At 48.2% G+C, this 21,942-nt stretch overlaps 1 protein-coding gene across 1 annotated transcript; it reads left to right on the top strand.

The window, feature by feature from the left end:
• Window positions 1-55: 55 nt before the first annotated feature.
• On the top strand, window positions 56-18,371 carry SIAH2 (siah E3 ubiquitin protein ligase 2). The gene is made up of 2 exons (XM_058550933.1): window positions 56-802; window positions 16,838-18,371. Exons 1-2 carry the CDS (start codon window positions 386-388, stop codon window positions 17,393-17,395), a joined length of 975 nt encoding a protein of 324 aa, XP_058406916.1. The 5' UTR covers window positions 56-385; the 3' UTR covers window positions 17,396-18,371.
• The last annotated feature ends 3,571 nt before the right edge of the window (window positions 18,372-21,942 follow it).

Raw genomic sequence — 21,942 nt, forward strand, 5'->3', positions numbered from 1 at the left:
GCGCGAGGCGGTCCCCGCGTCCCCCGCCGGAGCCGCGCCCAGCGCAGGGCGGCTCTGCCGGTGCCCGCGCCCGGCGGCCGCACACGTGTCCCCGCGTCACGTCCGCGCGCGCCCCCGGGGCTTGCGTCAGCGGCCGCTCCAGAAGCGGCTGGGCCGGGGCTCTGCGCTGCGCTCGGGGTCGGGCGCGGAGGGGCGCGGGCACGCGGGGGCCCGAGAGCGGCGGCGCGGCCAGCCCCCCCGCCCTGCGCGCCGTCCCGGCCGCCGTCCCGGGCTGGGCGCGGTGGCGTGGCCCCGGAGCCCGGCGCCCGCGGGGCGCGCGCAGCCCTGACCCCGGCGGCCCCGCGGCAGGCAGGCGCCCGCAGTTCCATGGTGGGTTCGGAGCGCGATGAGCCGCCCGTCCTCCACCGGCCCCAGCGCTAACAAACCCTGCAGCAAGCCGCCGCCGCCGCAGCCCCAGCACGCCCCGTCCCCGGCTGCGCCCCCGGCCGCCGCCACCATCTCGGCTGCGGGCCCCGGCTCGTCCGCGGTGCCCGCCGCGGCGGCGGTGATCTCGGGCCCCGGCGGCGGCGGCGGCGCTGGCCCGGTGTCCCCGCAGCACCACGAGCTGACCTCGCTCTTCGAGTGCCCGGTCTGCTTTGACTATGTCCTGCCCCCCATCCTGCAGTGCCAGGCCGGGCACCTGGTGTGTAACCAATGCCGCCAGAAGTTGAGCTGCTGCCCGACGTGCAGGGGCGCCCTGACGCCCAGCATCAGGAACCTGGCTATGGAGAAGGTGGCCTCGGCGGTCCTGTTCCCCTGCAAGGTAAGGCCAGATGCCCTCGGCGCACCTCCGCCCGGTCACCTCCCGGAACTCCCGTGTCTTCCAGCCCACTCGCGGGCGCGGAGAGGCAGGTGGCATCTCTCTTGTTAAAAAAAAAAAAAAATGCGTACACTTTGTCTACCCTCCCCCATGCCCACCTGTGCACTTTGGGAGTGGCCCTGGACTGACAGTTGCCCGGGCGCTGACCCCAGACTAGTTGGCACGCGCTCGTGGTTAGGGCACATCGCGGCTCTCCCGCGCGGTGCCCGCGTCGTCTGCAGACGTGTACTCGGGTGTGCTCGGTGGGGCTGGCCGCACAAGTACAACTTGGACCGGGAAGCTGACTCTCTACAGGGTATTGAGGAAAGAGGAAATGGGCAAGTAAACGCGCCCTTTACCAGCACTGGGCTTGGAAGGATTGGTAGTGGATTCCTCCTGCCCCCCGCGCCTGCCGTCTGCGCGCCCCTGACACGTGGGGGCCCTCGGGAGTGTAGCTAAAAAAAGGGCGCCCTACAGCCTGTTTTTCTCCAGCAACAAGAAAACCCTGCAAGCCACGCCTTTCCTTCTCCTAGCTTTCCAAGGACTGAGGAGTTGTGTTTTCTTACTAAGTGGGGTGAAAACAAGAGTTGATCAGGAATTTAACAGGAAGGGCACACAGGAGCTGTTGTACAGTTCCTTGAAGCCCATCACTTTATTTTTTATTTAGTTTAAAAAGTTCTTGATGCTCTTGCAAAAAATGCAAACTACTAAGACAAGAAAAGTGAAGTGAAAGACCAAGACCTCTTGCCTCCTTTCCTACCATTGTTAGGTTTAGTGTGTATCTTCATAGACTTTTTCTAGCTATGTGTAAATATACTCTCACAGCTGAGTATAGAATCGTAGATGTCAGTGTGTGTCTGGAAGGTTTATATATACACAGGCATAGATGTAAGTTTCTCCTCCAAAAATGGCTTCTGCAGCTTACTGTTTTAGATTCATATTATCACACCTATTTTTCTATGTCTGAAACCTAGCTCTACTTCATTGTATCTTAAATGGCTGCAGAGTATTGCATCGTGTGGTCATATTATAACATCGTTTCCCTCTATCTATCACTTAACTTCAGGAGCAGTTTCAGAGACATACCTGTCTAGATTACCTCTTATAACCTAGGGTTATACCATGAAGTTTGTTTTCTAAACTTAGAAATGGGAATAATGTCATTAATACTTCAGAGTTTTGTTGTAGAAGGAGCTGCTATGCCTCTTGGGCCGTTTAGGCTGTCCTGCATTTCTCCTTGGTGCTGCTAATTTTTATAGGGCAAGAGCTTATTTTTAAATTAAAAATAATGCACCAGAGAATTGAGCTGGGGACTCAAGTCAGTAAAATGAGTGATTTAATTTGGTCTGTGCCCTGCCACCCATCAGTTTTAAAATAGCATATTCAAATAAGGGTTTGACTCTGTGTTTGGGCTCTGGGTTTCAGTCAGCCTTAATCAATGACTCTGCCTTCAACCAGTCCTCATCTAATGCTTACTAATTCACCCAGCCCAGGAGTTGTTTCTCGTAAAATTTAGACAAATATTTCCATAATTTTCTTAGGGTCATGAAGAAGGTGGCAGCCTGTTGATCAAGAGAAGATTGGTGATAGTGGACATAAGAGTGGATATTTGGTGTTTGAGATATATTGTGGGAGTTGGGGGATGGGGAGATGCCCCACAGGATTTCTGGGGAGCCATCTTCTCAGCCCTTCACTTCCCCCCAAACCTTCAGTGGCCCAGAGAAGAAATGGCTTTAGATGAATTACAGTTCACAAATGAGCATTCGATATCAGTCAGTATTCCATGACTTATTTTTAAAAAGCCATCTCGTAAGAGCATTCTGTTGCTCCCGAGAGAGGGAAGGAAGCAGTTATAATATGCTATGTGCAGTGTGAAGTTTCACCTTCAGGATCTGGATTCTGGTTCCTATTGTAGCGTATGTTCTTTCCTAACGTGTAACATGCTAGTGACGTCTCTCTTGAAGAATAGTTCTCTTGGGAGTCAGGGGTACCCAGTGTTTCTGTACATATCGGTGATTGCCCAAGACCCTATTCTGTAAGGGTGCAGTTGGGCGAAGCTGTCATTTTGCAAGCTGAAATTAAACAGATCAACCATTCCCCTGCAGACCAGGAACCAAGAAAGTGATCGTGGGGTCCTTTTGTGTGTATGCATGTGTGTGCGAGTTATAAAGCTGAAATATGCATGTCCCGACTTTGATTGGCCAGTAATCCAAACTGTGGAGAGGGCAGCTCAGCCAATTAGTTTGGATAAATCAAACTTGGATGTATTCAGAGGCCCAGCAAGCAACCAAGGTATGTTAGTTGGGGAGGATGAGAGCATACTAAGGCCTATGTCAGCTTCAACAAAGTAGGTCTGTGTAGCTGGCCCTTTGGCCTGCACTTGCTCCTGGAGATCACAGGGACTGCCCTGTCACTGCCCCTCCCTGCCCTCAGATCTGTCTCATGGGCTGGCTTACGTGAGAAAACCAGTGTTGGGTAGAGTACCAGTGCCCAGGTCTCCATTGCTTGCCTGGGGGACCACCTCTGGGGGCCTGGACTTCCTCATCTGTAAATGAGGGAGTCGGACTGCTCGACCTCCAAGAACCTGTAGCTTCTAGCATTCCATGAAAAGTAGGGCAGCTCTGTGGAATGCTTATGGGATGCTCTCTGTGGGCCAGCCACTTCGTGTGGGTCATCTGTTATTAGATTGCCTTTCTTCTTTGCAGGTTAGGAAACAAATGCCTGTGGAGAGGTTAAGTGTTGAGTGACTTGTAAGGGTCACACAATGGCCGGTCCATGACCTGCACCCCAAAGGTACACATCACACCTTTGTACTACTATGTGGGGATTTTGAGTCTGAGCTCATACTCCAAGGCTCCAAATCATAACTGAAGGTTGACACCAGTGACAGAACCATCTGACTGATGAAGTCACCAGATGGGCCTCTGATGGGAAAATCCCAATGAGACAACATATATGTTCACTATAAAGTTCATTGGTGGGAATTTTTAGGGCATTTGGAGTGGGAAGATTGGGGGGAAATAGCCTACAAACCTAATATTTGGGAGGATTTCATCACAGCTCTGAACTGCTCATGATTCACTTGGCCACAAAGTGGCCGTGTTGCCAAATAGCTTCCTTACACAGGTGTGGGGCCCCTTCACTAAAGGCAAGAGTGCTGCCAGCTCCTCTGACAGAAGGCACTGCATGCACTATTAGCCTAGGTCTCCTTTTAAAAAAAAAAGGTCTCTATCAGAGCGTGGCTGTCTTCCACTTGTGGTATTTTTAGTCCATTTTGCAGCTTGTTGCATGCCTGAGGAGTTTGACATCCTGTCCCCATATCTCAAACCCACCACCTCAGTGGAGCATGGGTGTAGAGGAGAAGGGAAGGTTGACACATGTGGCCCCACCAACCAGTGTATTTTAACATCTGCCAAGTACTTCTTTCCGCAACGGTGGGAAATGCTGACCCACTCCAGCCCACTTACACTACAATACATTTTCTTTCCGTTCTTTCTTTGTCTTCTCTACAAGTTTCTAGTAGCATATCTCCAAATAATTACTGAACTGGAAAGCCTCAGTCAGACAACTCTTCCCCGCAGTGGGATTGTGACAGAGCTGTTTCTGTTCCTTAATAAAAAAAAGTCAAGTCAGATAACCCAGTTGAAAGTTAAAAGCTCCTCAGTGTGCACTCATCTTGTCCAGGGCAGACGACTCTGAACACCAGCGGGGCCAGGTGTGCAGGGAGCGAGGCCTCTGACACGTGGCCTTGGGCTTCAGGAGCCCTCGTGGAGCCGTGGAGACGGCTGGGAGCTAGAGACTGCGTGCTGCCTCCAAGAGGGCAGCTTCTGCTCAGCTCTGGCTGACTGGCAGGGGCGGGAGGGAATGTGGATGTGGCCATGCCAGACCTTTGGATTTTTTCAAGAAAAGTCATAAATCTTGATTTTTAAAATGTTAAATATCTCAATTTTTTCTTACTTTTTTTTTTAACATTGGCCAAATTCAGATTTAAAGCCAGCACTTGCAGGCCAAACCGACCATGTCTGCAGGCCAAATTCCAGCTGCCACTGTGCAGCCTCTGATCTGGTTCTCCTGTAGGGAGCATTTACTGAGGGGAAGCTCTCATTTAACTCTTACCATACATGAACCCTGGACTCTGAGAGGTCACAACTGTAGGTGATTTCAGAGCTCATGTTGTTTTCATCTTTATTTTGCTGACAGAATATTCCTTCCTGGCCATTGGGAGATCTGAACTGTTGTCCTGTGACTAGATGTTTGACTTCGTACACGTCAGTTTATTTCTTTGCATCTGAATGTCTTTATCTTTAAGAGAAAGAGTTGGGGGCCGGCCCCGTGGTTTAGTGGTTAAGTGCACGCGCTCCGCTGCTGGCGGCCCGGGTTCGGATCCCGGGTGTGCACCGACGTACCACTTCTCCGGCCATGCTGAGGCCGAGTCCCACATACAGCAACTAGAAGGATGTGCAGCTATGACATACAACTATCTACTGGGGCTTTGGGGGAAAAAGTAAATAAATAAAAAGTTTTAAAAAAAAAAGAGAGAAAGAGTTGGGCTCAGTGATTAAGTGATTATACCAAGGATCCTTTTTGCTCTGAGATTGCAGAATCTAGAAAGCTGTCCCAGGGGAAAGAGCACAAGGCAGGAGACAGAACGGGGTCCCCCCCGAGCCTGATCATCGGTTAAAAAGAGTGGAGACAACACTCAGCTGGTGGGCGCTCCGAGATCAGAGTGGAAGTGCTGCAGAGGGCTTTTGCTTCACCAGATCAGATGGAAGGTGGGTGGTATTAGGGTGGTTGCTAGGTGATGGGTGATCAATCACCTAGAAGTCTGAAGGGATGAGCTGATTTACCAAAACCATTTCAAAGATCTCTTCTTAACCTCAAAAATCCTCCTAAGACACAAATCATTTACTTTGGAAATTGTCCCCGTGGTCTTCACTCCTGGCTGAAGTTGAGAAGGTTGTCTCATAAAAGCTGTGCTGGCAGAGCCCATGTACACGGACGGTGAGGCTTGAGATTGTCAAGACTGAAACTGACAATACAGCTTTTGAGTGTAAAATTAAGAACAGAAGCACCGGAATGCCAGGGAGGGGGACTAAAGTTTAATGCTGACTCTACGCGTAGTTGGCCAAAGATTTTTCACAGGTTACCACGGCCTGGAACTGGAGTAAATCATTGTTACTTAAAGTTGATCTTTAGTACAACCAATGGAGGCAAACCGAAAGGTACAGCAGGTCTGGCCTATAAAGTCCCCAGTCTGGATTGGTTAGATTCTCCCGTTCTGCATTAAAGCCCCTTGAAGCCCCATATAAAGTGCTATATACATAGGACTATGGTGAGACCTCATGTGAAATGTCCTAAGAGCCAGACTTGCACATCTGACAAAACTTGTGAACAATGGCATTTCTCATTCAAACCCATCAGGTCCCCACTCTTTGAAAGGGGCACATAGTAGGTATGCATTTGCTAAAGCGAATACCGGCATGTATATTGCTGGTAAGTCGTGCAGAGCATGATCATACATGGGGCATTCGAATGTGATTCTGCTCTGGACATCCTGAAAAGGAAAATAAGAAAGCCAAAACATTTTCCTGATCAAATGTATCTTTATATTAAACCTTAGCATGTACTTTCTAAGGCTTAGGAGAGATACTGAAAATTCTTTAGCAGAATTTCATCAACTTTGCCCCAGATGCCCATCTTTCTCCATTTGTTTCTTAAAAATTGGGAAATTGTCATTCTCATTTCCAGTTGGATAGAGATTTTACGTAATGATTTTTAGACTATACGGTGTCTGTGAGATAAAAGGTGACCCCCTCCCGGTTTTCAGCAACAGACACTGTGGAGGTGGGTGGAAGATGTACCTGTGTGAAATGCATGGGCCTGGGCCCAATCTCACAACTTTGAATCCACAAAGGTAGTGTCTTTGGGTCAGTCCTCCCCCAGGTTACCTCCTCCTCGGGTTGTGTTGAGGGCAGGCCCTACTCGAGCCTCCTGGTCCAGGTCCCCATCTTTCCCCACTGGGACTGGCTGGTGACCTCTCCAGGCCTCAGTGGCTCATTGGTCAAATGGGGAGATGATTGGGTTGTTGTGAGGATCAGACTCATTATTAATTCATGCAGAATGCCACGCACAACCCAGCACAGTATACACTAAGTAAATGTCACAGTTAGAAGCTGACAGCACCTGGCCAGTGTCTGAGGTCAAGTCCAGGCATAAACTTTAAGAAGAAAAACAGGAGTCTTCCTAATTTTCTTCCGTAGATTCTCACCCTGAGGCTCTCTTCGCTACTCCTGATCATGGAGAGTTCCATCGAGCCAGCAGAGGTGGCCCTGGCATTGGTTTCCAGTGATGAGACATATTTTCATTTCTTTAATGCTTTTAGAAGGAAAGCCAGTTGGATTACACAGCATTTTTTAATGTGTGTATTTTATTTTACACATTATAAAAAATATTTTTAAAGTTATGATCATTAGTTTTAAATGTAGAAAGTAATAAAAAATTAAAATTTCCTATTATCCCCCACCTAGAAATAACCACTATACCATTTTTGCATATGTCTTTGCAAACTTACTTCTACATCAGTGGAGTTTTTCATTCAAAAAAAAAAAGAAATAGGTAAGATGGGGAATCCGCATACTCTGTCATAACCTGTTTTTTCATCTGACACATCATGACTGCTTTTACACATTGTTAAATAGTCTTAAGGTCATGTTTAGTGGCTGCATAGTATTACAATTCCATAACAGTATCTGAGTTATTTAATCAAGCTCCTGTTTTTGGTCATTTAAATCATTTTGTTTTCTTACTGTGATAAAAAAGAAGAAAGTACTGCTAAACTGAATCCTTGTGCATAAGAAAATAATTATTTCCTAATGATAAATTCCTAGAAGTTGAATGGTAGGGCCACAGGGTGTACGCAGAAGTGAAAAGCTTCTGATAGTAGAGCCAGATTGCCTTCTCACTTGGAATCATCGGCAAGTGCAAGCCCATTTCTCTCCGGCACCCCCACAGTGGGGGTTGGCCTTCCGTTTGCTTATGCTCCTGCCTGCTTTTTCTCCCTGAAGTAACTTCAGGCCACAGTTGGCTCCTCCTGATTACCCACTAACTTTTCATCTGCCTTGGAATCGCCAGCAGCCCCAAGCCTGCTCCTTCCTACACACCGTCTGCCTAGCCAGCCGTTGCCTCCCCTCCGCCCTCGTCCTTCTGAAACTCTGAGTCTAACGGTGGAGAGAGATGTGCCACAGAGCCCCTCTGAGTCTTAGGAGCAGAGGAGTCTGGGGACCTCCCTGCAGAGACGGTGTCGGGGCTGCGTTATAGAGGATGAGCAGGAGTCTGGGGACCTCCCTGCAGAGACGGTGTCGGGGCTGCGTTATAGAGGATGAGCAGGAGTCTGGGGACCTCCCTGCAGAGACGGTGTCGGGGCTGCGTTATAGAGGATGAGCAGGAGTCTGGGGACCTCCCTGCAGAGACGGTGTCGGGGCTGCGTTATAGAGGATGAGCAGGAGTCTGGGGACCTCCCTGCAGAGACGGTGTCGGGGCTGCGTTATAGAGGATGAGCAGGAGTCTGGGGACCTCCCTGCAGAGACGGTGTCGGGGCTGCGTTATAGAGGATGAGCAGGAGTCTGGGGACCTCCTTGCAGAGACGGTGTCAGGGCTGCATTATAGAGGATGAGCAGGAGTCTGGGGACCTCCCTGCAGAGACGGTGTCGGGGCTGCGTTATAGAGGATGAGCAGGAGTCCGGGGACCTCCCTGCAGAGGTAGTACTGGGGCTGCATTATGGAAGATGAGCAGGAGTCTGGGGACCTCCCTGCAGAGGTGGTGCTGTGGCTGTGTTATGGAGGATGAGCAGCAGTTTGCCCATGAAGAAGGAAGGAATGGCAGATCCCGATGGGCTTAGGTGCAGAGGCCAGCAGAGCTGCTCGTAGAGAACGTTGTTTACCTGTCTGAACTAGGTACTATCTCATGTTATCCTCCCAATTACTTTGAAAGGGAAATAGGACATGGTTAGTATCCCTCTCCAAGAGATTTGCCTACAGTCATACAGTTTGTGAGTTGGGGAGCAGAAACTCCAGAATGGCCTTGTAATTACACATACAGTATCTGCCGCCTCAGCCTCCTGCCCTGTGTGCTGCCCACTCCACCTTGCTGAGGACAGTCATCTCCTTCCCATCCCAGACTCACATGGTGGTCTCGAGAGGGATGGCAGTGGTACAGGAGGAGCACTCTTTATTAGGACTACCAGGTAGAAAACAGGATGCCCAGTTAAATTTGAATTTCACATAAACAATTTTTGGTATAAGTATAACCCAAATATTGCCTGGGACACATTGGGCATCTTGTATTTTTATTTGCTAAATCTGGCAACCCTACCACTGAAGTTTTCTGGTGAATTCGATTGCTTTAGTTGAGAAATAAAGACTGCTGAGGGATGTGGCACTCTCTGGAGAGTGGTCAGGGCCGTCAGTGTGTTGATGCAAGGGAGCCTGGCGGGGAAGAGTGAGGGCCAGTTGAAAAGGTGGCCATGAAGCCTTAACTCTGAAGAGACTTACAGAACTGGTTCTCCAAGACGGTGTGTGGCCACTGCCAACTCGAGCTATAGTCAGATGAGAAGCATACGTGGTCAAAAGTCAACTTTTGTTTAAGTTTCTAAGATTAAAAATAAAGCCCTGCCAGCCCAGGCAGTCTCTATAAGGCCACATTCACTCCCCTCCCCAATAGCAGGATGTTCTCAGGTTACTGTGACGATACTACGCCCAAGTCTTCTACCAAGACACCTTTAGTAAGAGCTGTCTGCAACATGGGGGTTGTCAAAAAGGAGGAATTTTTTGAACCCAAGATTTTAATTGGAATTGCCTTCTCCAGAAGAAAGTTGATGAAGTTCAATGTCAGTATTTTCTTAGTCTCACCACCTTTGGTACTGAGTGACGTTGTCTTCTCATATTATCTGTGGAACCGTGACTGCACTACTGGTTGATACTTATCTCTTCACTATCTCATAGCGAGGGGAGGAATTTACCATTTGAGTTAAGCGACAATTCGCCAATGTTCTTAGAGGAAGGATGCTAGACAGATGCAGGTCGAGTATTATAATTAAGTCACAAGAAGAGCTTTCACTTTCGCCTGTTGCCCACATCTGAACTTCTCCACGGTACATATAGTCAAGGGATGAGTTGTGGGCTGTTTTGTAGACCCACTCGGGTGACACTGTAGGATCGATTCAAGGTCACACAGGACACTGGGCATTTGAGTTCTAATCATAGCTACTCCACCAGTGGTTGTAAACACATTTTTAGCAAGAGGGACATAGAGCTGTCAAAATGACCACAGAGTCGTCATTTCCCCATCTGTGTAAGGTTTCAGAAAAGCTGTAAACACCCCCACCCCAAATAGTTTATGTAAATACAATGTGTGAAATGATTTTATCAAAAATTACAAAGCAAACCCATAGTGACTGAAGTCTAAAATAAATATTTTGCCTTGTGTGACCTCAAGGTCTATTGAATTTTTTTTCTAATTCTAAGTTCCACAGTAAAACTTTTAATTACAGTAAAATTAACATGGTGGAGAACAGTCATCTTCTGCAGATAAACCTCATATTTATTCATTTACTAATAAGTATTGGGTGGGCAGGAAGCAGACAGTAAATCAGCAAGTCAATGATCAAAATTAATAGACCCATAAATTAACTGGAAAATAACCTGCGATCATTCAGTGATATTTTGAGGGCAGATAAACACATTTTTAGTAACAAAGGAGCTAGCTTGAATTGCTACAAGTCCTTTTAAAAAGTGGTAAAATTGAAGTTTAACTGCTGGTTAAATGTAAGCTTTGCTGTGATTTGGGTCTATACCAGGTGTAGCTACAACTCCCATTTGAACAAGTCTAAAGATTGTTGAGAAGAGAGACTCCAGCCAGTAGGCCCCTAATTATCTGCTGGTCATACATAATAAGTTATCCTGCCAGGAATTCATCCTTCCAGTTGGGCTCACATACTCTGATTCCATCTTTGGGGTTCACCTGCCCAATGCTAACGGGGTCAGCATGTAAGGGGAAGGAGTTGGGGTAAGTCATTCCTGGAGCTCCTCTTTCAGATGGGGTCTGGAATCCAGTAGGAGTTTACCTTGGACCACTCAGGGTGGTGGATAATGAAACTGCAGAGGCTGGAAACTATAGTCCAGGGCCCCGGATCTGTCAGGTGCCCACAGACCTTTAGAAGGATCAGAGGAGCAGCGGTGAAGGCTTTGTCTTCTGTGGGGGTCAAAGAAGTGTGGGTTATTACAACAATTGATGTCTGCATTGCACAATTTTATTGATTCACTAAAATGCATCCCAAAAGCTTCTAGTAAGAGAAAAACTATTAACTTAGTTGTGTTTACATGTGGATATGTAGTTAAAAGTATGTTTTCTCTAAAAAAGAAAAAAAAAACACTATTATGATAAAACAACTCATTCAACCAATTTTGCAAAAGGAATCTCTATCCCATAAAAGATAAATATGCCAACTCAGTCCCTGGATTCTTTTAATGTGTTTTTATTTTTATATGATTTCAAATTTACACAACAGTTGCAATAATAGTACAAAAAAATACCCACATACGCTTTATTCTGATTCACCAGTTGTCTCCTTTTTGTCACATTTGCTCTATCATTTGTGCGCTCTCCATTCATACCTGTGTTTTTAAACCATTTGAATGTAAATTGTAGGCATGCTGCCCCTTGACCCCTAGATACTGCACCATGTTTCTCCTAAAAACAAGGACATTTTCTTACGTAATTATGGTACGCTTATCAAAATCAGGAAGTGCGACCTGCAGTAGACACTGTTATCTCATGCTCAGTCTGTGTGCAGAGTTCGGTTGTTGCCGCAGTAACGCCCTTTGTATCATTTTTGTTTCCCAGTCCATGGTCACTCATTGCGTAGCCATCAGTGTGCATTTTGTGATGACAGCTTGTGTAGATTGAAGGAAAGTGCGGTTTGCTTTTGCTTACTCCAAGACAAGGTCATTTCTTGGATTTAATTCAGAAGTTTACGACTATCAACAATAAAATGTTGATTGTGCTTTGTTTTTCTTGAGACATTCTCTTTTGAGGCGCTGGGACATACTTTGCTAATACGTTTCACGGTTTCCTGGGAGGTGAGCAGATGGCGGCCGGGCGGTGACCTCAGCCCCGGGGAGGGACCTGCTTCTGCCTGGAGCTCACGGCGCCCTCATTGTTGGGGTTCAGCACATCTTTCTTGGATCTCGTAGACTCAAATTTAATTAAATAGGTTAAATGACTTGTTCTAAACCAGTCACAGGAACCATGACCTTCACTAGCACCCCGGCTGAGGAAGGTTATTCTGCTTATATGATTGTTCCATAAACAAATATAATGTGACTGTGTTTATTAGGTAAATAACAGGTGTCTAGTATTTGACTATGTTTCTGACCTGTCTTGTCATGTGTATTTGTGTGTAAAGGGGTTTCTGTGTCAAAAAGGGAAAAGCCCTGTCTATATTCCAGCTTAAAAACAGCCTTCAAACTCCATGCCCAGGAAACAAATCAGCACTATTTACTGCTTTCTGCAAAGACTTACAAAGGAGGCACCAGGTCACACATTGCCTGTCATGGCAGAACACGTTTGCACAAGACTTCTGAGCCACTGCAACACGAAAGGTTTCCACAGAGAAGTCAGAAATGTTATTTCAACATTTTGTGTCTCCTTCTGCTGGTCCATCTTCCCGCCCTCCATTCTTCAGCTTTGGGCTTCTGTGTGGTTGTATGCCTCCCACCAGTGTGCCCCCCCCAGGTTTACTTACAGCAAATTCCCACCGCACGCCCGCCCCCAGGGGGCAGGAGCAGAACTTCCCTGTGGAGACGTCTCGTTTGTTTGTAGCTGTGGACGTGCCCCAGGACCCGCAGGCAGCCTCTGCGCACCGTCCAGGAGCTGTATCTCAGGCACCAGAGTGCAGCGGGGGCCGGGCGTCGCCAGGAGGAGGGCATCCTTGGACTCTCACGTCTGGGGGGCAGGCCCTTTCAGAGTGTGAGAAGTGAAACCTCAGGATGTTCCGGGAGATGCCAGAGAGGGCTAATTACTGGTTCCTTATTTGTGAGGTGTTGCTGCCCGGTTCCTGAGGGAGAAGGCCTGCCAGGCTGTTTTTCTCCTTGCAAACCAAGGAGGAGGTTAATATTAGAACCCTGCGGGCCCTGGGTGTGTGTGTGTTGGCTTGGGGGCCGGGGCTGGGGATCAAGGCAGAGGTAAATTGTTTCTTTTTCTCAAAACATTGATTCTTTGACTCCTAAGCTGGTGCGTGCAGGGAAAGAGCGCCAGAGGAGGAGCCGGGGACGGATGCAGCTCCACCCCTGCTGTGGCCACGAGTGACCTTGTGGCTGTAATGAGTCAGCCAGTCTGTGAGACGGGCCGCACCAGCTCCTTGGCTACCTCTGTGCTTTGCAGACGATCAGAATCTAGCTGTGTGTAGGGCTGGATCCCTGAGCTGTCCCGGGTCGTGGGCGTGGGACGGGGCACTGATGGGCCTGACCTGCTTTCCGGTGGAGGACGAGGGGCCAGGACGCCTGTCCTCGAAGCTGTGATTGTGGTGCCCGGCCAGGTTTTGTCATTCGTCGAAAAACTAGTGGCTCTCAACTGGGGCGACTTTGCCCCGCAGGAGACATTTGGCCATGCCTCGTGACTTCTGGTTGTCATGACGGGGAAGGTGGGGGGCAGTTGCTACTGGCATCTAGTAGTTAGAGGCCAGGGATGCTGCTCAACATCCTACAATGCACAGCACTGCCCCCACCACACAGAATTATCTGGTCTAACATGTCAGTAGTGCCACTGGAGAGAAACCCTGAAATAAACTAAACTGGCGGTCCAGTCCCTTGCAGAATCCAGGCCTGCCTCCCCCCTTAGGTATTATCCCCACACACCCTGTGCTAGACCGGATGGAACCACTCCATCCACACTCCTCTCTGTCCACAGGGAAACTTTCCTCCCCCTTCTCACCATCCCCACTGTGAAATCACCTGTCCCCCGGTCTTCCTTGATCATTTGTATTTCTGGTGTATTTGAGTTGTCTGTTGTTGCAGTGTAGGGCTCCTCTCGATGGGAAACCCAAGGGCGGGATCTGGCTGATTTGGAATCTCTGTGTGTTCTAGGGTGGAGGTTCACAGCCCTTAGAAACCCCAGGAGCTTGTCAGGGAAACACCAGCCCAGGGGCCAGCGCAATCTGGGTTGCTGCTCAAGGCCCCTGGATATACAATCTCGGGGAATTCACAGGCCTGAAGCCCTCCCTCTGATCTCTCCTATGACAGCCCCTATTGTAGGCAACAAGAACACCCACCATGCTCTGGAATGTCATTCCAGAAGTGCTGAGACTGTTACAAGTATGAAGTGTGGCAGCAGAGTGTGTGTGTGTGTGTATGTGCACGTGTATAAAGTCTAGATCTTTTCTTTTTAGAGAGCGTCTCTAGTCCAGCATCATAAAGTGCACCAGTGGTCATGAAGACGCGCCCTCACCCCTGACGGAACGGGGGAGGAGCAGACTGACATTCAAGTTAGCTTGTCTAGAAAAAGCAGAGAAAACACCTAACACTTCAACAGTAGGCTTATTTGAGTTAATGGAGGCTGTCGCAGGGTCTCTTCTCATAAGGTCATTGTCTACACGGACGCTCAGTGAGACCTTTCCTGTTTGTGTGGTTTAAGGAGCTTCCCTGTCCTCTGTATTTGAGTTGAAGGAAGAGTGTGTGACTTGTAAGGCAAACCATATGATTCAGAATCTACATATTCTACTTGAGTTACACGAGAGAAAATTCTAAAACGATGGATGGATGATAAATACTTGCATACGTTGGAGCTCGTGAACGTGGAGTGGTTTGGGCTCTGGGTCAAGGAGGAGGAGCTGGTACTTTTCTGGCCTCTCTGCCAAAGTTCATCTCGTTCCCAGAATTATTCCTGGGCATCGTGGTGAACAGCCTGTTCTGAAACGTCTTCAGACCCAAATATTGATGGCTTGTTTCAGCCAGAGAATCTGCCAGGCTCTGGGCTAATTCTTGCTATTTTTATTGTGTGAATGTGTGTTTTTAAACTCAGGGCAGAAATGCCTCACCCATCACTCACAGAAGAACAGCGGAAGGCCCTGTATTCCTAGTCACACCCTGGATTTAAAACACGGTTAGTAGGAATTTGTTTTTTAGGGCCTTATCCTTGTTAGGAACACAAAGTATAAATATATACGGATAAATAAATTTGTTTCTCCTTCTGATTCAATTTTTTACACCCATGCTTTTAAAATGAGTCCATAGTTAAAAAAGATGAATAAGCAATTTCTATGTGCAAGGTAAATAACAGTGAGATAGTTCTGCCAATTTCTGTGGAAGATTATTGTAATCCACTTGAGGAATGGGGAAGGAAAGAGCTGCATTTTTCTTTAAGCCGCCCTCTTCTTCCTTATTAGGGAGGCTCATCTCCCGAGGAGTGGAGGCCTGCGTCTTTGCCTCTCTGTCCTGTCAGTGAGTCAGCTTAGGCCTCGTCTGGAGGAGGAGCTCAGCGCCTGCTTGTTGCTAGGGATAAATTCAGCTGTAAAGATTAGAATTGGACCTACTGAAAGTTCATAAGGAGTTTATTCCTGAAGGCGGGGTAGGGAGAAGCAACAGCGGCTGTAGGGGTTTGGTTTTGTTAGTAGTTGGACACGACATCTTAGAAAAATGACCTGGTCCGGCCCTCATTTGGTGTCCCCATGTCTCAGTAGGGGTGGGGGAGTCCAGGTGGGGTAAACAGACAGTTTACCTGCCACTGTGTGCTCGAGGGGATGAGGCTGACATCTGGTTTCACCCGAAAAGGTGATTCGGGTTTCCTTGTTCTTTACGAGATGCCAGCACAGTGCGCTGGGCAAGTGTCTGCTTGTGGCTGATTCTCCACCTGGCATCTGGGAGTTCACGTGGTCATTCCTGGGAAGGCTGGGAGCAGAAGTCTAGTACCTTTTGGCTTGGGCTTTTCCATGATGGGTGTGATTTACCCATTGGGAATGTCATTCGGAGTGCTGAGGGGGAAAGGGTTTGTTCCTCTCCTGCTAAGGCAGCGTTGAGGGGCTGACTGACCGAAACTCACCTGGGACAGGGGCCCACTCCAGGGCCCACTTTCATTCCCCTTCCTCCTGGGCCTGTCATGAGGACCTGACGTCCCTGGTCATGAAGAGGTGTGCACTGGCCTTGAGGAAGTGGTCTGGGGAACGTCTGGTGGGCTCAGGCCCTTCTCATTTTACCCTCCACTGGCTGGAGCCAAGCTGACCATAGTCTCCTGAGTTGGTTAAGTAGCTCCTGGGTGTGATTTCCTTTCACCCAACAAGTATGTTTACAGCCCCTGGGGGGAGAGGGTTTAAAAGGTGAGGGAGGTGAGGTGATATTCTAGCAGTGTGAGGGGTCTCCAGCCCTCCCCTGCCCTGGGCCAGTCAGGCCAGCAGGCGAGAGCAGGGACCCAGAGGGCAGCCTTCCCCACCGCCTGCCTGCCAGCCACCACTTGGAGCCAGGAAGAAGTGGAGGGGACAACAAAGAGGAATTAGGCTATTTTCAGAATGGTCTTTAGGTGAAAACCAGTCTGGAGATAACCCACATTCCTTGCCCAGCCTCAGCCCTAAGCGATTTTAAATTCCTTTAAAAATTCTTTCAATTCACAGAAAATAAGGGGGAAGGTCAGGTTTTATAGGGCTGGCTGAGTGGTTTTGTTTGAGATGTTTATAGTGGGAGCGCTTTAGTTCTCAAGATTTTAATGTAGGAATGGGGGCATGGAATGCAGTGCAGTCCTGGCTCAGGACCTGCCCCTGATTTCATGCAGGGCTGTATTGATGGTGAATAGGAACTGAGACTTGTAAGTATTTAACTCATCTCGAGCAAAAGTAGCTGACACAAGAATGCAGTTTGAGCCCCAAAAGCCTGAGTGGGTGAATCCTCTCAGAGGCGTGCACCTGTGAAAGCTCTGAGAAGGCCCGATGGCTCAATGTGTCTCTTTCATCCTTGCAGTACGCCACCACGGGCTGCTCCCTGACCCTGCACCACACGGAGAAGCCGGAACACGAAGACATCTGCGAGTACCGGCCCTACTCCTGCCCTTGTCCCGGCGCTTCCTGCAAGTGGCAGGGGTCCCTGGAGGCCGTGATGTCCCATCTCATGCACGCCCACAAGAGCATCACCACCCTCCAGGGAGAGGACATCGTCTTCCTAGCCACAGACATTAACCTGCCAGGGGCTGTCGACTGGGTGATGATGCAGTCGTGTTTCGGCCATCACTTCATGCTGGTGCTGGAGAAACAGGAGAAGTATGAAGGCCACCAGCAGTTCTTCGCCATCGTCCTGCTCATCGGCACCCGCAAGCAGGCCGAGAACTTTGCCTACAGGCTGGAGCTGAACGGGAACCGGCGGAGACTGACCTGGGAGGCCACGCCGCGGTCCATCCACGACGGCGTGGCCGCGGCCATCCTGAACAGTGACTGCCTTGTTTTTGACACAGCCATAGCACACCTTTTTGCGGATAATGGGAACCTTGGAATCAATGTGACTATTTCTACATGTTGTCCATGATGCCCTGAAATCATTTGGGCATCGTGCTCTCTGGTTAATAAAGGTTTTTACAGATGTTTTATTCACTGTGTCTTCACAAGTCAGGATCCACATACCCTGTGTTCTGTCTGAACAGCAGCTTCCCATCTGGCGCCGGCCCAACAGAGTTCATTAAACTGGGATGAATGGGGTTGGCCTGTTAGTCATTTGGAGGCTGTCCTGTGAGCTAAAATCAACTTGATTATTCAGTTTTATTTACTTGCTGAACAGCACTTGACAGGTTGCTCAGGGCTCCTGTAGACCAGTCTGTCAGGAATGGCAGGCTCCTGCCTCCCTGTGTTGGTCCCGCCAAGTTGACAAAAGCACAGTGACTGTCAGCAGATTCTTTACTTTTATCTTGTTTTTAGGGGGTAGGAATCGTTTTAATGCATTTTAAACGGTGTTTCTCCAACTGGACGGCTAACCAGTGTGCACAGAATCACCGGAGTGCTCCCCTTCAACCTGCGGAATGGGGAGCCTGTGAATTCAGCAGTCTCATCAGGTGACTCATTACGACAGTCAAGTTTGAGAAGTACTGGGTTAAATTGTGGAAAAGGGTCCAGATTTTAAAGGTGCTTAAAGATTGCCCTCCAGTGACTCTGTCTACTGTTTTATCCCCCGACAGCCCCCCACCCCCCATTAAAACCAGAACTACAGTCCCCGTGAACACTCCTCAGATTTCGTCGCTCATGTTTGGGGTGGATTGCTGAGGAAGGCGAGTCGCATGGCCATCGACAGTTCTCACGTCGTTAGGTTTTGCTCATCACTAGTGCAGATGACCTGTTTATGCGTGGTTCCCTCAGAGGTCCTCCTTGACAGTAGATGTTGGGAAAGACTAGATCAGTAGAGTTGAAAAAGCTTTATAACCAGTGTCATATGCTTGCTATTTAAAGGTTTGTGTTGGGTTTTTTTTGCCACATTCACTTTAGTTTTTTAATAAATATTTTGCAAAAATGAATGGTGTGCTTCATTTTCCCAGTTGAGTGATGTGTATTAATTGGGGACCTCCTGTGTGCAGGTGCAGCAAAGCTTCACCACCACTTGGGCTTGGAGCCTCCCTATTTCCCCCTGAGGAAACAGTCCTGTGTCCAAGGTCATGGCATGGGGCAGTGCAGCACAGGGCTCCAGACTCACTTCTCTGGACGATGGAGCGCTAGAGTCATGAGTCTCCTCCTTGGAGCTGTCCTCCCTGTCTGACTGCGCTAGCGTGTAAAAGAAGCGTATTTCGCCTGCTTTAAGAGTAAGAAGGGAGAGGCTTGGCTAGAGCTGGTGTCCAGAGTACTGGGTTTGAGCCAGGGTGACCCATTCCCTCAGTCCCAACCCTAAATGCTCCAAAGAATTCAGAATATTAGCCCCAAGTGCACGGTGAGGATTGAAGACTACTTACCTGAGTGGCCCGATGGCATTGGAATGGCACCAGGTGGGAGAGATGGCTTTAGAGTTGTTTTTGGTTTTTAGGTGAGACGTTGTGTTGAATTTTTAGCCAGGATAGAGTTCTGGCAGTTAGGGAATTGCTCAAGTAATTTATCTTCCAGGATATTCTTCAAATAAAGGCGAAAAACAGTGTCCTAAACAAAAGAAGGTGCTTATAATATGTTTGGTAAATGAATGGAAACCACGACTTTTGTCACCAAGCCAGATACATTTCAAGCCAGTATCTAGAGAGATCCTTGGGGGTGAAACTAGGATCTAGGAGCAGGTGGATTTTGACCCCCAGGGGCAGAGCTGGTCCAGTGCGCACAAGACACCCAGGCCATGTGTTGTGGGCGTAAATGAGCCTGTCATCCCTGCCTGTCCACATCTGGCCATTCGTGTTATATATGATGGGGAATCAGGACTGATCAGTCCACAAGGTACAAAGGGAAAAGCCATGGCAGCACTGATCCTAGAATTGAGACTTCCTGACTTCTAATTCAAACATGTTTCTAGAACTTAACAAATGAAAATACAGTTTTAGGCAACAAAACTCTGAACTTTTACTTTCTAGAATTGTTTAGCTCCTTTTTATCTCTGTCACTGGAAATCTGTAAACTTAACTTTTTTGTGTGTGTGTGTGTGAAGAAAATTAGCCCTGAGCTAACATTTGATGCCAATCTTCCTCTTTTTGCTGAGGAAGATTGGCCCTGGGCTAACATCCGTGCCCATCTTCCTCCATGTTATATGGGAGGCCGCCACAGCATGGCTTGACAAGCGGTGCGTGGGTGCGCGCCCAGGATCCGAACCTGCGAACCCCAGGCCGCTGAAGCGGAGCGCGCGCACCTAACCGCTGTGCCACCAGGCCGGCCCCAATAAACTTAACTTTTACTCTCTGATTTTTTTGAAACTAAGCATTTTCTGCCAGAAAACAAACAAAAACCCCCCAGGTTATTCCCTGTTTTAAGAGGAAGTGAAAACAGCCAAAAAAGGTTAGGTAAGTTAAAATGTCTTTTTGTGTAGTTCCAGTTGCAAATGCAATTTAAAACACAGCCGTCAGCATTTGTCAGAACTCATCCCAGGTCCACTTATGTACCATATTTTTAATAGGACAAAAAATTTTTTTCGTTCCTATCCCAGTTCTATATTCTGATTTGATAGAAATCTGGTTGATCAAGCAAGATGGTAGTTTCAGCCTATGTCTTACGATGCCTGAGCCATTCTAAAGAAAAAAAAAGATTCTCAAAATACCTTGGGAGAAAAGGTTAATAGTCATTAATTCTGGGTGGCAGGAGGCTACCTGGGCGTATGTTATATTACTATGTGTGTTATTCTATATTAAAACAGTCGTTTTAAAGCCAACCACCCTTGAGATCAGGAGTTCCCAACCTTTCTGTGCAGAGGAACTGGTCTTGGTTTCCCTGCATCCTTGAGATCTAGAGGGTTAAGAGGGTGGAATCCTCCCAATGAACCGTCCAGTGCAAATTATGGGAAACTTCAAAGGAGAAGTCACTGAGGCCTCAGCCAGCTTGGAACTCTTCCCGAGCAGAACCGGCAACTCGACCAACACATTCGAGGTCTGGCTGAGTGTCTCTGTCTTAGCAGCAGAATCATGCAGCTCCCTTATGATACCATCCCGAGGACGTCTTCCTCATACCTAACCTCAGGGTCTTGAGACTTGCCAGGCAGTCAGCAGTGTGACCTCAGGCTGACCACTTGACCTCTCTGGGGACCAGAGAAGTTTCCTCACCTGCAACATTTGAAGGTTTATTTTCAAGATGTTTTTACCAGAGGATTAACTTCTATGAGACAACGGAGCTATTTAAATTTAAAGTCCAGGTGTCTAGATCATTTCAGCCAGGCTTTGAACTCGCTGGTTCTGGGGAAACTATGACCCGGCCTGTGTCAGGCGGCGTGAGCAGGTGAGTCATGCTGCAGCTGCCTCTTGGGTTCCCACGGTTTGGAGCTGGGCTGGTGCCTGGGCATCGACACTGGGTTTGCTTCGTAGTTCTGGCTTGAGGGGCCTGCAGCCTTGACCTCTCCTGACTCACGCACCCTGTGCTTGAAGCACGATTATGATTTCACTGACCTGTGCCGGCCAAGGAGAAAGGGAGTCAAGAGCTCTTAAAGAATAGGAAATCCAGCTCACTGTATAATTAAGCCTTTTGCTTCTGCTACTAATTTGAAGCTTAAAATTTCTTATCTGCAAATACTTTTGTCCTGGAATCCCCAAATAACAGGGCAAAGAAGAATGTTAGAACCTGTTGACACCAACACCTGCTACCACCACCACTATCTTACAGAATGAAGAATGAATGAATGAATGAATAAAAAGACCTACAGAGGGAAAGCCACTGGCCCAAAACCACCCAGCCAGTTAGAATTTTTCATGATGATGACATGCTGTCTTCTGTATTGACTAAAAGAGGGAGGGAATTATAAAACTATTAAAACTACACGCAGACATTTTATGATAATTAAGGCAAATGAAGAGCATTTGCTCCCAGTCTTGATTCCAACAACTTCTCCCCAGCTCCTGCCACCCCGGCCTGCACCGCCGTGAGAGCTCCTGTTCTCCTCTCGCCCTGTCCAGTCCTGTCTACACAGACGCAATCAGAAGGCTCTTTTTAATGAAAATGGATGGTGTCACAGCTCTTTGATATTTTCTTTCAGGGTGCCCTGTTCTTTTCCTTCATGCACTTTCCAAAATTACAATTGTGTGTTTTATTTGTTCAACGTTGACCTCTCTCAACAAACTCCAGGGTGATAGAGATTGTGAAGTTTTTGTTTGTCCCTGTATCCTGGCCCCTGGGCACCTAGTTCATATCTGACTGAATAAATGACTACCAACGGTTATTCTGGTAACAGCACTGAAGCCAACACCTTAAGAGTTAATCTTCTCTGTTTTTATACCAAAACTCACTGGGGAATCTGCCGCAGGTAGGCAGGGAGCAGTGACAGGGAGATAATCTGTCAATCCAGAGAAGGGAGGAAGTAAAAGCTTACTCTGTCCCTGTCATTCTCAAGACAAGGACAGAAATGCTGGCCTGAAGGCTCTGTGCCCTGAAATCCCTTGTCATAGTGTCACTGGACATGCAGATCAAAGGCACTCTGCT

Source organism: Diceros bicornis, chromosome 2, assembly GCF_020826845.1.
Source record: "Diceros bicornis minor isolate mBicDic1 chromosome 2, mDicBic1.mat.cur, whole genome shotgun sequence".
NCBI lineage: Eukaryota > Metazoa > Chordata > Mammalia > Perissodactyla > Rhinocerotidae > Diceros > Diceros bicornis.